This window comes from Strix uralensis, chromosome 2 (assembly GCF_047716275.1).
Source record: "Strix uralensis isolate ZFMK-TIS-50842 chromosome 2, bStrUra1, whole genome shotgun sequence".
Taxonomy (NCBI): domain Eukaryota; kingdom Metazoa; phylum Chordata; class Aves; order Strigiformes; family Strigidae; genus Strix; species Strix uralensis.
In genome coordinates, this window is record NC_133973.1 from 3114405 (window position 1) to 3128949 (window position 14545).

A 14545-nucleotide genomic window follows, 5' to 3' on the forward strand; every position below is an offset into this window, starting at 1 on the left:
GATTAGAGCTGGGCAGTAAACAAGGATTCTTCTTTGTGAAAATTTGCTGCTAACGTTTCCAAATTTGTTTTTGTTTTGCCGGAATAACAAAACCCTTTTGATTTTTTTTTTCATGAAATAAACATTATAACAAGGGACAGCCCACATTCTTTAAACAGCAAAAAAACAGGAATCACAAGAAATGTTAGTGCACCTGCAGGAGTCCCAGGCCCTGAGCAAAAATGTGAATGCAAGTTCTCCATACCTCAGCTGAATGCTCTAGCTTTAGATAGGCTGCGGCAATGCTATACCTTTTTCTCTTCCCAATTTTGACCAGAAAAAGCACCTCAGACCTGTAAAATCTTCCTGATTAAATTTTATTCAAAGCCAAAACCAGTGAAATGTTCTAGTTTCACTGAAAAGCTCCCAACCATTTCCATCCACCATGATGCCTTGCCATAAAGGCTCTGGACAGCAAATACAGCAACCATCTGCTTGCTCCTACTTGAAAGAGTTATTTGTTTAGCCTGACTTGGACGGGCCTAAGTCTTTACGGCAGAAACTTTTAAACCCCATGCCTGCTAAGATCTCTGTGCCCTTGTGCCTGTGATCCTGATGAGACGAGTAAGGGCTATAGGAGTTTCTCCATTAAAATGCCTGAGAAAGGCTTGTGGATATACCCCTAGAAGAACAAGGACCCAAGGTAACACTGGGAAAGGAGCAGCCACCACATCCCCGTTACGACTCAGTCTCCTGGAACAAGTCACTCAACATCCTGGAACGAATGATTAAACATCCCGTTTATAAGCACCTAGAGGATAATAATACAGTAAAGAAAAAAAAAAAGCAATGTACTTTTGGCAAGCGCATATCATGTCACTCCAGCCTCATTCCCTTTTTTTGTAGGATATCTGGCATAGCAGATAATGCACGAGCAGTATGTGTGATGATGTGATATATCTTGACTTCAGAAGGCCCAACAGTCTCTTAAACAAACTAAGAGAATATGGCGGATGTTAAATCACCATCAGGATGCTTCAAAGAGCTGCAATCAACAGAGCGCTATCCACCAGGGATGGAGGTTTTAGTGGGTTGCTACCACAGTCCGTTTTTGTGCCCTGATCTCTTCAATACTTTAATTAACACCTTCATGATGGAACAGAAAGAAGGCACCTGACTTTTGTCAATGACACCAAGTTGGGGGCAGTTGCAAGTGCTTTGGAGACCAGGATCATAAGCAAGCTGAAGAAGTGGTCTCCATGGAGAAACCAACCAGATGGCATCCAACAACAGCAAGCACAAAGCGCTGTGCTCAGGAAGGGGGGAAAAACAATTAATGCTCAAATACAGAAGTGGGGAATGAGCTGCAGACTGTGCTGCAGACCAGTAACAGGGGGTTAGAAAGCAGCAGAGACACTGAATAAGCAAAAGCAATGAGGTGCTCTCATAAAAAAAGGTAAATCTCCTCTTATTCTGGAGTTCGGTAAGTGTAGCATGATATGCAAAACACATACTTTTATCTGCACACCTGAGTCCTAAACTGGAACTCTTGCTTTGGTTTCGGACAGTACACTTAAGGAAACATGCAGACAGATCAGACAGTAGTGATATACATATGACATAAGGACTGGAAATATGACCTGCAAGAAGCAATGAGCCTGTTAACCTGGACTAGAGAGATCTGAGACACAGGGATTAATGGGCTAAAAGGTAGTTTTGAGGAAGAGGAGGAGAAATTACCACCATGTGTCTCGGAAGGACCAGAAATAATTGGCAGCAAAATCGGTTTGGATCGTATGTTAATAAAAGCTTTCTAAGTGCAAGGAGAGTGAAATAATGGCCATGTGCTGGCTACGCAGGCACAGGGTGTCTTCAAAAAACACGTTAGGGGCAGCCACCGTATAACTGATCTTGTCCCACTGCAGGGGGAAGGACTAGACCACCTCCTGTGGGTTGTTCCAGCTCGTTGCTCCTCTGATCTGATACCAACAGAAATATCTGGGGTAGTAAACAGAAAGACTCGCTAGTGGCCATTACACCCCAACTGAAGCAGCACGAAATGCTCTGAGCGAGGTGGTGGTTCGGAGCAGTCTCTTCAGGCGTTCACCCCAGTGTGGAAAGCCAATACCAGCATCTGGCAGGAATTGAGCTGGGCAGAGACAGCTGCCTCCAGCCCAACCCACCCTGCAAGCAGTGCTGCCCACCTGGGTCAGCAAGACCGGAGAGATGACAACAGTTAAACTAATGAATCTTTTGGCATGCCTACTGCTACCAGGAAAGTTGGCTGTAAGTTTGAAAAGGAGGAAAGACTTATGAAGGGGACTTTTCCTACTGTTAGTTGTCTTATAAAGTTGCGATTTTTTTTCTTCAGTGTTGTTTCATTACCTGCCTTTCAGATCTCTGCAGTATGCCCCAGCGGAGACTGATTCTATGAGTGGACATACACACTTAAGATAGGAAAGGAGCAGACTAAGTCAGCTGTCTATGTAGGGACTGGTGCTGGCTGACAAGGCACAATCACAGAATCACAGAATCATCTCAGTTGGAAAAGACCTTGAAGATCATCCAGTCCAACCGTTAACCTAGCACTGACAGATCTCAACTACACCATATCCCTAAGCGGTATGTCAACCCGACTCTTAAATACCTCCAGGGATGGGGACTCCACCACCTCCCTGGGCAGCCCATTCCAACGCCTAACTACCCGTTCTGTAAAGAAATACTTCCTAATATCTAGCCTAAACCTTCCCTGGCACAACTTAAGGCCATTCCCTCTTGTCCTATCACTTATTACTTGGTTAAAAAGGCTCATCCCCAGCTCTCTGCACCCTCCTTTCAGGGAGTTGTAGAGGGCCATGAGGTCTCCCCTCAGCCTCCTCTTCTCCAGACCAAACCCCCCCAGTTCCCTCAGCCGCTCCCCATCAGACCTGTGCTCCAGACCCTGCACCAGCTCCGTTGCCCTTCTCTGGACATGCTCGAGTCATTCAATGTCCTTTTTGTAGTGAGGGGCCCAAAACTGAACACAGTAATCGGCTCTTTCCTTGGAAATACTAAAGGACTCGTGCACACACATTAGAGAGGTGATGTCCTTCTTTCTGTGATATACTCCTGCAGCTCTGGCCAGCAGAGTGCACCAAGCAGAGCTCACCCCAGAGAAAGCTGATTTTCTCAAGGCAGGAAAGGACCTGCTCCTAGAATACAACTCCATTCACCTGCAGTGATCTAAATGTAGTGAATCCTTAGGATACAGCAAAGCCCATCTATTTCAGCTGGCACTGTGGACACGGAAGTTGTCTTCTCCAGTTATAAGGGCTCCAGCAGCACTCCAGTATCTGCCTACCTGCTTGTTAGTCTCTGATCTAGCTATCCCCTTTGTTTCTAGGGGTAACAGGGGCTGGGTTTTCACAGTGGCTATACAGATGAGGGTGTTGAACTGGGGGAGATTAAGGACTTGACTTTGACATACAGCGCAGTGGGGAGCAGAAATACCCGTGTCAGCACTAACTGAGCAGAACGGGAAGCCTGGGCACAGCCCTAAGGCAGCGTATTGCTTCCAGGGCACGAGCAGCTATCATTGCAGGATCTTTCACCACAAACCCGGGCGTTGCCAGTGTGTGCAAACCTAGAAAGGCGTCTCTGGCCCTGACTTGTTTCAGTTTCCCTGGACTTGTTCAAAGGCAATCACTGACCATCATTTCAGAAATCCTCCTGCCAGATTTCTGCGCAGATCAGTTGACCACCCTATCAGTTAATTTTTCAGGACCTGTACTTTCTTTTATTTATTTATTTTTGCATTTGGGAACTTCACATATCCGATGCTTTTAAATTTATGAACACAAAGTCAAGAGCAGTAAATAAACTATATTAAATAAATAAAATTAAAAAGCTTAGCATGACTCAATATCCAAACTCCTTTAATTTGTACTAGAGGCAGACTATTTTTCAGGCAGACAACCTGCAAATTTGAGAAAAATAATAATCAATATGAGAAAATGATACTCAGAGAGGAAACGGATTATTTTCTAACATATACTATTTTCTAATGAATTAGGTTTATTAGTTAAGATTATTTAAAATGAATTATTTATTAGTTTTAAACTAATAAAAGTGTGGTTTAAAATGTTAACTCTAACTCTTCCTAATTGTAAAGGATGTTATATTTATATTTAGCTTGGGTTTTCTTTACCAGATGAAATTTAGCTTTAGAAAAATCTAAGATATGAGTTTCACCTAATTACGGGATTACAGGACCTGGGGCTTTAAATGTAAGCACGATATCGCAGTGGGTCTTTTGTTAAATCTGTGGCAGGCATTAAACAAAGATTATCCACAGATACCTTGTTTTCAGGCATCCAGAGTTTAGGTATGCCAAAACCTGAATTTTCTCATCCTCAGAAAGGTGGCAGTAGTTCAGAGCTGGACACCCACACATTTAGGTGAAAGCTAAGCTGGAGAACTCATTCTCGTTGCTTAGGCCCATATCTAATAGGCACAAATAAAATTAATAATACATGTGCGTGGCTCTAAAATTCATTTGTACCTATATTTTTCTTGACAGGTAAATGGAAATTGTATGCTGTGAGATTTTACCAGCCATAAACCACCTACAGCCGATGAGCTACGCACGGCTGTGGCGAGCAGCGAGGCAGGGTACACCTTCAGGGCTGGGGAGTGGATCTCCTGCCCAGCACACTCCAGCAAACCCTCGGATGAGCCAGGAGGGCTGCTCTGCCTGCTGGCACGTGCCGCTCTTCACACTGCTGGGGGAAGATTTTCCACGAGAAGACAAACCAGGAGCCTTCTGTCTCACTACACTTGCATGTAAAGCATCACCTCTGACCATACGTCTGGACTTCACCTTGCAGATAAACACTCGGTGTGCTGGTTAGCCCCCAGCTTGACAAGTAATACCAGCAAGAGGAAGAGTCCCTTCATGCATGCATTTATATCCAGAGCAATTCAAACATTTGCGGGGGAAATAAAATCTGCAGTCTTTTGGGTTACTAGACAGATCGGGAGAAATAACAAACTCCTGCCTGAATGATAATGCAGAAGCTGAACATATCTGTAATATGTATCGAACACATTCATACATGCCTATCTATCTAAGCTGCTCTATAAATATTTTAGATAAATAGGCAGATAGACAGAATGGCATGAAGATTAAAAGCAAAACAAAACAAAACTGAGTAAACTCGCTCATTTGGTATTCTGGTCTGGACAGGATGGAACAAGTAAACTCCATAATGTCCTTACCAGTAATTGGTGAACTCCTTAATGTGTTTACTCTCTGTTATACCATGAATGCAGGCAGACAGATAGGACAATGCTGGTTCAGATCGACAAGTTTCCAGTTCCTATAACACACACAGGAGGAGGGTAGCTAAAAAGGAGAGGGCAACATAAGGTACGTGGCAGCTACCTCAGGCACCAGGTTTCACACACGCCTAGTGACAGGGCACCCTGGGAACCAATCACCCATCACAGGAAAACACCCAGGCAAATTAATTCCCCAGTCTTGCAAAGAGTTGACAATGGAAAGCCAAAAACCACAGCACAGTAGCTTGTTGACGCAAGGAGAAAGAAAGGAAATCTGAGGAAGGAGGAGGTGAAGAAACCAGAGGGCTGTCTGGGAAGAGATGAGGCAAGCACAATGTTCTGACAAGTGACATTATAAACAAACGCTTTCCCCTCAGCGCCAGAACAACCAGAGCCAGGAGCCAGGTTTGCATTATACTAGAATATGTCTTGGCATCATTGATGTCCCCTGCTCTGTCACCGCGTTTGAAAGGACAGACTGACAGCAGTGTAAAGCCATGCTGCGCTGCAGTGAGACACTCCTGCCGGCTCTTGCTGTAAACTAAAGGGATACTGCTGACCCTGGGGTTTCTCCAAGAAAGGTACAGATCCTTCCACCCACTGTCTTTCTCTCTTTGCTCTCCTCTCAGCCATGTTGCTTACCTTGCACGATCAAGTAAACCTGGGAAGTCTTGGGGTGATGCTGTGTCTGCACTGAACACGTATAGGACCCCTCATCATAGACATCTACTTTCTGGATCCGCAGGCTGTATTCCAGGGGGTTTCTCTTCTCCAGCTCTACTCGAGGGTCCAGGGACCACTTGTCCTCTCCAGCAAAAATGATGCCAGAACGGTTTAACCAGGCCACCTTGGAGCTTCTGTCTTCTACATAACACCTGCAGAGGATGAGAAAGGTGAGGGGGAGATTAACAAACCTCTCCATTATCTCGATTTTGTCCCTTCCCTTTACTAGTTTGCAGGAACTCCATAGCACACTCCTGCCTTGCCAGTGAACCACAGTATCTTCTCACCATCACTGCCCCATGGACACATATTTCACAATGATTTTTTGATGAGTTTCAGGAACCCGTTGGTTCATGAAACCATGGGATTTGGGGTGGCCATGCCTCCTGTTCTCTCTTCCTTTTGTCTGTGGCCTGCATCTGCACTAAAAATGATTTTAGAAGGCCACAAGAGATCCTGGTCACCAAATCCTTTCTAACCCTGCCAATGGGAAAGGTCAGACGAAGTCCTTCCCATGCTTATCCCTCACCTTCAAAAGTTAAGTATACAAGAGAGTTGCATTCCCAGCCCCCTACCAGCCTGGAGGGCAAAGGTTCAGGGCTCCAGCTTTGTCAGCTCAGGGCACAGCTGCTCCATCCCTCCATTTCAGAGGCAGGAGGGAGTTATGGTGTATCTTCCCTCTCCGTCCCTCTGACAAAAAATGGCTTTGTGGAAAGAGGGATTCACTCCTCAAACACAACCCCGCTAACACAAACAACCCTTGCCGCTGCACATCTGCTGGCTTGTGCAGGCGAAGCAGATTTGAGGCTGAAAAGGAAAGGCGGCTGGGTGTCATCGCCATCCCTGTGACACATGCAGCATGTCCTGTGAACATTCCAGGTCAGACAGGAGAGGAGGAATGGCAGCCAGGGGCAGCAGGCAGCGGGACAGCAGCAGGACGGGCAACTGCCACATCCCCGATTGCCAACTGTTGCAAGGCAGCGGACAGATTAACCCTATTGCAACTGCATGACAAGCATTTTGATCCTTGACCGAGAGTGATGAAAGTGCTGCGAAGACAAATGTATTTTGGCCAAGGCACCTGCTCTGTACCACCTCCAGAAGGTGGTTTGCGCAGAAGAGACAAGGTGCCAATGTGGAGGCACATCCTGCTCGCTCTCAGCCGTGTCTCATTCAAGAGGTCCAGGGCTGAAGGCAACATGGGGACATAACTCCTCTTTCACCCTGGCAGCTGTACCCACCAGGGTCGGGCTCAAGACAGGTGGAGAGGGTTTGCCCTGCAGCAGCTCACACCGTATTTGCTCTGCGGATAAATAGGGAAGCTCAGTCTCCAGAACTGGTGCTCCTTCACCCCTCAGAGCTCTGCCCACAGCCTCCCGGCAGCCAAATAACCCCTCTCCCCACCACTGTTCACTCATGCATTGGATTTGAGAGAGAAAAGAGAGAGGATAAAGATTATCGCTTCAAGATAAGACAAATATTTGACAGTAGGCTTTCATACAGCCTCTTAACACGGGTCAGACATTTTCCAAGTTCCTCTATTTGAATGCATTTCATTCATGCTGTACTGCAACTGCCATCCCTTGTTACGTGACCCTACCATTACAGCCGGCACCTCTCACCGCCTCCCTTTTGGCACACTCATGGGTGCTCTCTTGAGTTGTTCTGGGGTTACTTGTGGGCAGGAGGAAAGCCAGGCTGTGTGGGCATCAATGGGAGGCACGTCATGCTGCTGGCCAAGCTGGAGGCAGCTCTGTCTGATCTGACAAACACTTGCTTTAGAGACCAGCCCAACAGACCCCAGCCAGCACTGCCGCTGGCCAGCCCAGGGAGGGGAGTGAGGGTTTGCCTGTCAGGCCAGAGCCCACTCTCCTGGCCAGGCAGGCACTTGCCCCGAGGTGAGCTCTCAGCTGTGATCTGTGTTGTTTTTAAAAAGCTGCTATTTGTAAAAAAGAAGGAGGCAGGGGAATCAATGAGCAGCCACTCACATGTAGAAACCAGCACCAGTGCAACATGGTGGTGCCCCAGCTTGCTTGGCCGCCCTGGGCTGTAATCACCAGTGTCAGGAGCTAGAAGCAAGGACCCGAGGAGGTCACCGTGCCCCATGGCTGGGAGCAGTGGCCCTACAGGGACACCCAAACCATCTCTAGGGTTGGCTGCCTTAGGGTCACCCGCCTTCTTGCACACACGTTCCTGCGTAGAGTCGTGACGGCACCGAGAATCGGGGCTTAGGTCTTTTTCAAAGGTGTTCAAAGCCCCTCTCTGCACATTTTGGATTTGTGAAAATCCCGAGGGGGATGGTGGTGAGAAGCTAAGCAGATTAACAGCTGAAGCTGAAGTCAGTGGGAGCGGAAGTTTCTCAGTCACTTCTGAAAATCCCCCAGCACAGCTATCAGTGCTGCTGGGCACCAGCAGACCCAGCGCACTGCACCAGCCCCGCTGGGCTGTTTTCCAGACTTACACCGCAGCGCTGCGTGTGTGATACCGCGCGGCACCCCGTGGCTCTGCTTGGAGGTAGCTAAGATGTCCCTGTGATGTCCCTCGGGTCAGTAACACCTCAGCGGCGCGGTCAGAGCAAAGCCTCGTCCCCTCGCTCCCGAGGAGACACTCACCCAGGGACCCTCCCTCCTCTCTGCCAAAGAGAAAACGTGTCTCATAACCTGTCCTACACCCCCCGAGGTCAGCCCTGGGACGGCGGTCAACAGCTACAGTCAGGCAACCTGGCAAGTACCCCTGAAATAAGTTAGCAGGTGCTACCGAAATAAAGTGGGGGGGAGAGAGAGGGAGAGAGAAAGGAGTAAAATGAGAAGAGTAAGTGAAACGGATTTGAGCTGCTCTGTTCAGCATACCCGTTCCTCTCAAACCGTCAGGGAAAATCAATGTACAAACGTGGATATTTCAAGTCTGGCGCGCTCTGAACATGCATCCACGTGGAAGATGCATCTCGGTATGTCCGTCTGCACACACGCACCCTCTTAGTCTGCCAGAGATGCCACCCAGCTGTATGGATCACGCTTTAATAAGGATTTATGGTGATGATTTTCACAGTGTAATAAGTGCTAATTCAATACTAATAGAATATTAAATGGCATGTTAACTGACATTTTAACTGCAATGCAATAGGAGCATGGCATCAGCAAGATATCAAATGACTCTTATCGTTCACTAATAATCAATAATCAAGTTCACAGAGACAGTCAAACACTTTTCATTAGGCTTATTGAAAGCATTACCATCAGCATCAGCGAATGCTAATAAACGATTTGTGATCCATCCATTTTGCTTTTCCTTACGGTTTCAGGTTTAGTTTCTTGACATCTCTGATGCGACTAATGAGAGGACCAGCTAGTGGTGATGGTCATGCCTTGCACCATCACTGCAGGGACTCAGGAACTACTCATCTTAGCACCAATTCAAACCACAGACTCAGAAGGACAAAAAAATCTTGCTGCCATGCCCCTTTAGCCCTCTTTGCCCTCTCGTAAACAAACAGCAGTTTGGCACCTGAAGTTTTTTAGCTGTTGCAGATGTGTTTCCAGTTCTCACACAGTGGCTAAGGATCGCATAACAACCAGCCAGGAGAGGATTGTTGGACACTGGACGTGGAGAAAGGAGCCTGGGCCATCCTCACGTGCATCTCTCAGCCTCAGTTTCCCCATGGGCAAATGCAGACGATGGGGCTGAGCCGTGCCGCCGCAGGGAGGGGAGGGGGTGACGCTTTCGCAGCAGGAGAACGCTTCGAGACCTTCAGCAGGAACGCGAAGGAGGGCTGCCCACCACCGTTCCTGGCCCCTGGATTTCAGGTCGGGAGGGGACATCTGGCAGCACACAGGCAGGGGGAGGGCAGGAGCCCTTTTCTCTCCTCCCATGCCTGCTGGCCGAACACGCAGCACTGGGCCAAAGCAGCGCTTCTGCGTAGTCTCCAAGGTAAACTCCATCTGGATAGGGGAGATGTCCTTTTTTCCCCCCTTCCTGAAAGCATTTGGGCTTATTCCTATTGATAGGTGGGAAAGCAAGCGAAGAAAAAGGAGAGGGAGGCTCAGGCATCCGCATCTCCTGGCGAACACCAAGGCTGGAGGTCTTACCACCTGCTCTGCCTCACTCAGGTCTCGGTGCTTGGCTCCTAGCCCAGTGAGTCCCGCTCCTCCTCCTGCCGAGGCACCGCTGCGCAGGGCACTGATTTCCTAGCATGTTGCTGTAACACTCATCGCAGTTGATGTTGTGCCTGTCACTCCAGCAGCTCTCGGCCCTAAGCTTTCCGCCCTCCCTTCCCTCCGGCAAACAGGCAGGCACACTGCTGAGGGGCAGAAAGCCCTAGCATGGACTCCCCAGGCGGGATGCACCACTGACAGGGTGGGGGCTGCAAGGGGCGAGGAGGAGGAGGAGGATGCACAAGAGCTGGGGGCTCACCAGAGCACTTCCCGTTCTGCCTCAGAGAAAGCAGCGCAGCAGCTACGGCCCTGGGCTACGGAGATGGAGCAGGGGTATTTTACTGTCTTTGAGGGGGGGGTCATTTCGGGGCAAGTTTAATGGCGTTTGGAAGGGATGGATGATATTTAGACCCTACAGTGACGAAGAGGCAGGAAGGAAGCCCAGTAGGACCTGGTGAAGCTGCTGTATAAATGATTAACGTGGCGGGAATTTTACAGCATTATTGATGCTATATTGGGTCACCTTGAACCCGGCATAATTGTTTGGGTTTTTCAAATTGTTGCTGTAATTCCAAATAAATAATTTTTTCTACAGCAGACCCAATCCCACAGTTCTCTGCCAGAGCCCCACTAGTGAGAAGAGGCGAGCTGCTAGGATTAATGAAATATAGCATGCTGCTTCACCAGCGAGCCACAGCTCTTCCCTCATTTGGGGAAAAAGTAAATAAATAGTGTGGTTTTGGACTGCATTTTCTGCCCTCTTTCTCCAAAGCGCATTGTGGCGACAGCTCTGTGTTATAATTCCCACACTCCTCTTTAATCCTCTTTTCTCCGTTAACCCTTTGATCATCTCTTCTGTAAGACAGTCTCTGAGCAGCAGGCCAAAACTCATCGGCCTGAAGCACATGCAATTAAACACCTGAAACCCACCCCATTGCACTCACCGAGGGACATGACCCCCTTTCGCCAGAGGATGTCACAACCCACCCTGGATCAGATCTCCTGCCTTCCCCTCGGCTCTGTGACGAGCCTGCTCTAATCTTCTCACTTCACACACACTGGCAGGATCCAGCTAACAACTTCCCCTGCTGCCCTCAACCCCCGGCAGCAAAATGGCAAGAGGGAAAAGAGAGAGGGATCAAACACGGCTTGTTCGGGACAAAGCAATGTCAGCTCCCGGCTGCCAGCTCTGAACGTGCAAGACAAATTCTCCGTTGTGTTGCGAAGTATGATCCTGGAAAGCTAATGTAGTGGTTCAACACAATACCGCTTGCAGCCTTGTGAGGAAAGCTCAAGAGCAAATCACGCTCGCGCTGTTTCGTCTTGTCTTCTCGTGCTCTTCAGCCTTTCCCTGCATGGCGAGCAAGGACTTGAACACAGCAATGGTCAAGCGTGGGCAGCGAGGGCCAAGGACTGACCATGGGCATGGCAGCCCTGACCCTCCCTGGGAGGGTGCTCGGGGGAAGAGGCCAGTCAGGCCCTTCAATGCCACTGCAGTGCCAGACACTGCCAGCATGGCAAGAGCAACGCAGAGCTGCTGCTGCAGCAGCCAGCTCCCTGGTGTGCAGTCCCCACCGGAGGGGTACACTGGCAGAGCACGCAGAAGCACATAGTCTAGAGGAGTAACGTAGGAGTTGTTCGCCCTGGGTGGTTCCCACTGCTCCAGATCAGGCTCTCCTCAGCAGGAAATGTTACGGAAGACGCCTACAGCCAAACATACCTTCCCCTCTGCGAAGGCAAGGACCCCCTAAGTGGGTGGCAGTGGGAGACTGCATCAACCACCTGCATCAACTGTCTGAAACCTTTCAGTCAAGCACCAAAAGCCTCATTTTACCAAATTTGAATACATATGGGTGCGAGGTGTTGCTCAAACTTTTCCTCTTCCTCCCTGCTGCCACAGCTCCTCTCTTTGCCCAGCCTGGTCCAGCTGCTGCTCCTCTCCTGATGCACCATGACCCACAGCACGGTCGCTGAGTGCAAATGCTGTGCCAAAGAAGGATGGATTCCCAAAATGTGGCATTAAAAGCTCTTGAACCACCTCTGCCAGCATGACAAGGCCCTCGGAGAGATTTAGAAAACTACTGCTTAAAGCCAGTCCTCTGCTGGAAAACTGTCAGGAGGGGGAAACTGCCGCATCTGTTCAGCCCACGCTTTCTTTCAGCCATATTATGCTGTGACCTTGGTCGTCACACCTGTCTGCAGCTCCCTGGGTATCTCAGCGCTCAGGTGACAATTTTGGGCCAGCCTACTGTCAGGGTGGTCCAGGGCTGATAGGATGCCTGCACTTTTGTTCATCCTCTTTAGTAAATTGCCACTTTGGGAGCATGAGGATAGGACAGGCTTCCCAGGTCAGGGAGCCCTGGCCTCCGCCGGCACGGCCAGCTGTACCCTATCATTTTTTTCAGAGATGTACTTCATTCCTACTTAAACCTAGCGCGTTTGGAGGGGGTTACCCTCCCCCTCCTTCGTACGGCAGGCTGTTCAAAGTCTTTCTGCTCTGCTGATTAGAAACTTTTTTCCTAATTCTGCGTCTAGATTTATTCATGGCTGGTTTATATCCATTCCCTCTCATGCCAACACCATCCTTTAGCTTAAATACCTCTTCTCTCTCCCCGGTGCTTATCTTCCAGCATGTTCACAGAGAGCAATCATATTCCCTCTCAGCCCTCATTTTGCTGGGCTCAACAAGCCAAACTCTCCTAGTTTCTTCTTGTATGATAGACTCTCCATTGCCCTAAACATCCCAGTAGCCCTTCTCAGCACCTGCTCCAGTCTGAATTCCTCTTTCATGACCAGAATTCGTACCCAGCTTTCTAGATGAGGACTCCCCAGTGCCTTGTACAGAAACATTCCTATCTCACTCTCTCTCCCATCAACTCTTTTTAATGAAAGCAAAAAGAATTACAACCAGTGAGTATGACTATCAGTGCAGAACTGCTCATGTGCTGTGAGCATCCTCATCTCTCAGTCCATGTGATATGCGTGGAAAATGAAACCCAAGGGAATTCACCAAAAATACACCAGCCTAAAAAGACAGCTAGCTGCATGGGCTCTCACTGTCAGACACACAGCTGGTCTCACACGGGTTTTCTTTCTGTTAAAATGACTACTTAAGAGTATAGGTTCCTGTTTGCAGAGAAAAAACAGAAATCAAGCCCCAAACTATAGTAATTGTTATGCCAGTACTCTCCCAGAGTAGATGTAACTATATCAGAATAAGAGAACTTACACTGGCATAATTTATTGCTCTTCCCATCTTCCGGGGATCGGTATACCTGCATAAACAGCTTCAGTCCACATCCATTCCAGCAGAGGCACCTTCTTAACTATACCAATATGAGCTGCTATCAACATAGTTAATTCCATCCCAGCCACATCCCAGCACAGTTTAAAACTCCAAAATACAGAAGAAGCCTCAGACTAAGGCCTACCACCATGGGGTCAGGTTTTCCTATATCCCACCAAACCTAGGAAGAACCTCCATTTCTTTACAGCCTAGTCAGGAAACCCTTGGATGGCTCTTTGCCCACTCCGAGGCGCATATCCGGAGTGACTGTCTGGAGTTACAGGGCTCCTGCCAGAGGACGCTTGCTCCCTCTGGGCGCGCAGAGGGGCTGAACTGCTCTCTGGCTGATGCAGAAACGCCAAATGCTCTGACAGTTTGCATCAGGGTTTTGCACCGAGATCAGTCAGGAGGATGAGATTGCTGAGGAAACAGACCCTGAGCTCCCTCCTTCCCTTTCGGGTTAGCCAAGGACTCATCAGTGTCCCTTTTCGGTCCAGCCAGAAACCTGGTTCTGATCTTGATCCTGCGTGATTAGTCAATGCTCATCAGCTCTTGATCACACGGCCTTAGTGAAATGTCCAGCCAGGAACGTACGCCTCGCTCGGCTGTCCGCAGCTTCCATAGTGTCATGGGGCTCCTGCACCATCAAAAGGGGAAACCAGGGAATAGCAGAGATGATGCAGAATGGTGATGGGGAACACTGCCAGATGATTTGCCTTTTGTTGCACTGCACTTACACTAAGACCTCTGTGCTTTTGCCATCCCTAAGACATGGGCTGACATTTTAAATGTACCTGTGGTCACTTAGGAACTGAAGTTAATCACAGAATCATCTAGGTTGGAAAAGACCTTGAAGATCACCTAGTCCAACCATTAACCTAACATTGACAGTTCTCAACTCCACCAGATCCCTCAGCTCTCGGTCAACTCAACTCTTCAACCCCTCCAGGGATGGGGACTCCACCCCTGCCCTGGGCAGCCCATTCCAACACCCAACAACCCCTTCTGCAAAGAAATGCTTCCCAATAGCCAGTCTAAATTGAAAGACAATAGTAATTAGTCGCTTATGTGAACTGGATATTGGCTT

General features: G+C 48.6%; 1 protein-coding gene across 3 annotated transcripts in view; it reads right to left on the reverse strand.

Moving 5' to 3' along the window:
• Nucleotides 1-14545, reverse strand: part of LSAMP (limbic system associated membrane protein) — a 1030680-nt gene that overhangs the window by 166422 nt on the left and 849713 nt on the right. For all 3 annotated transcript variants that reach the window (XM_074853103.1, XM_074853113.1, XM_074853095.1), the window contains one exon: nucleotides 5941-6173. In XM_074853103.1, the coding sequence (XP_074709204.1) occupies nucleotides 5941-6173 (233 nt within the window). The remainder of the gene's footprint in view (nucleotides 1-5940; nucleotides 6174-14545) is intronic.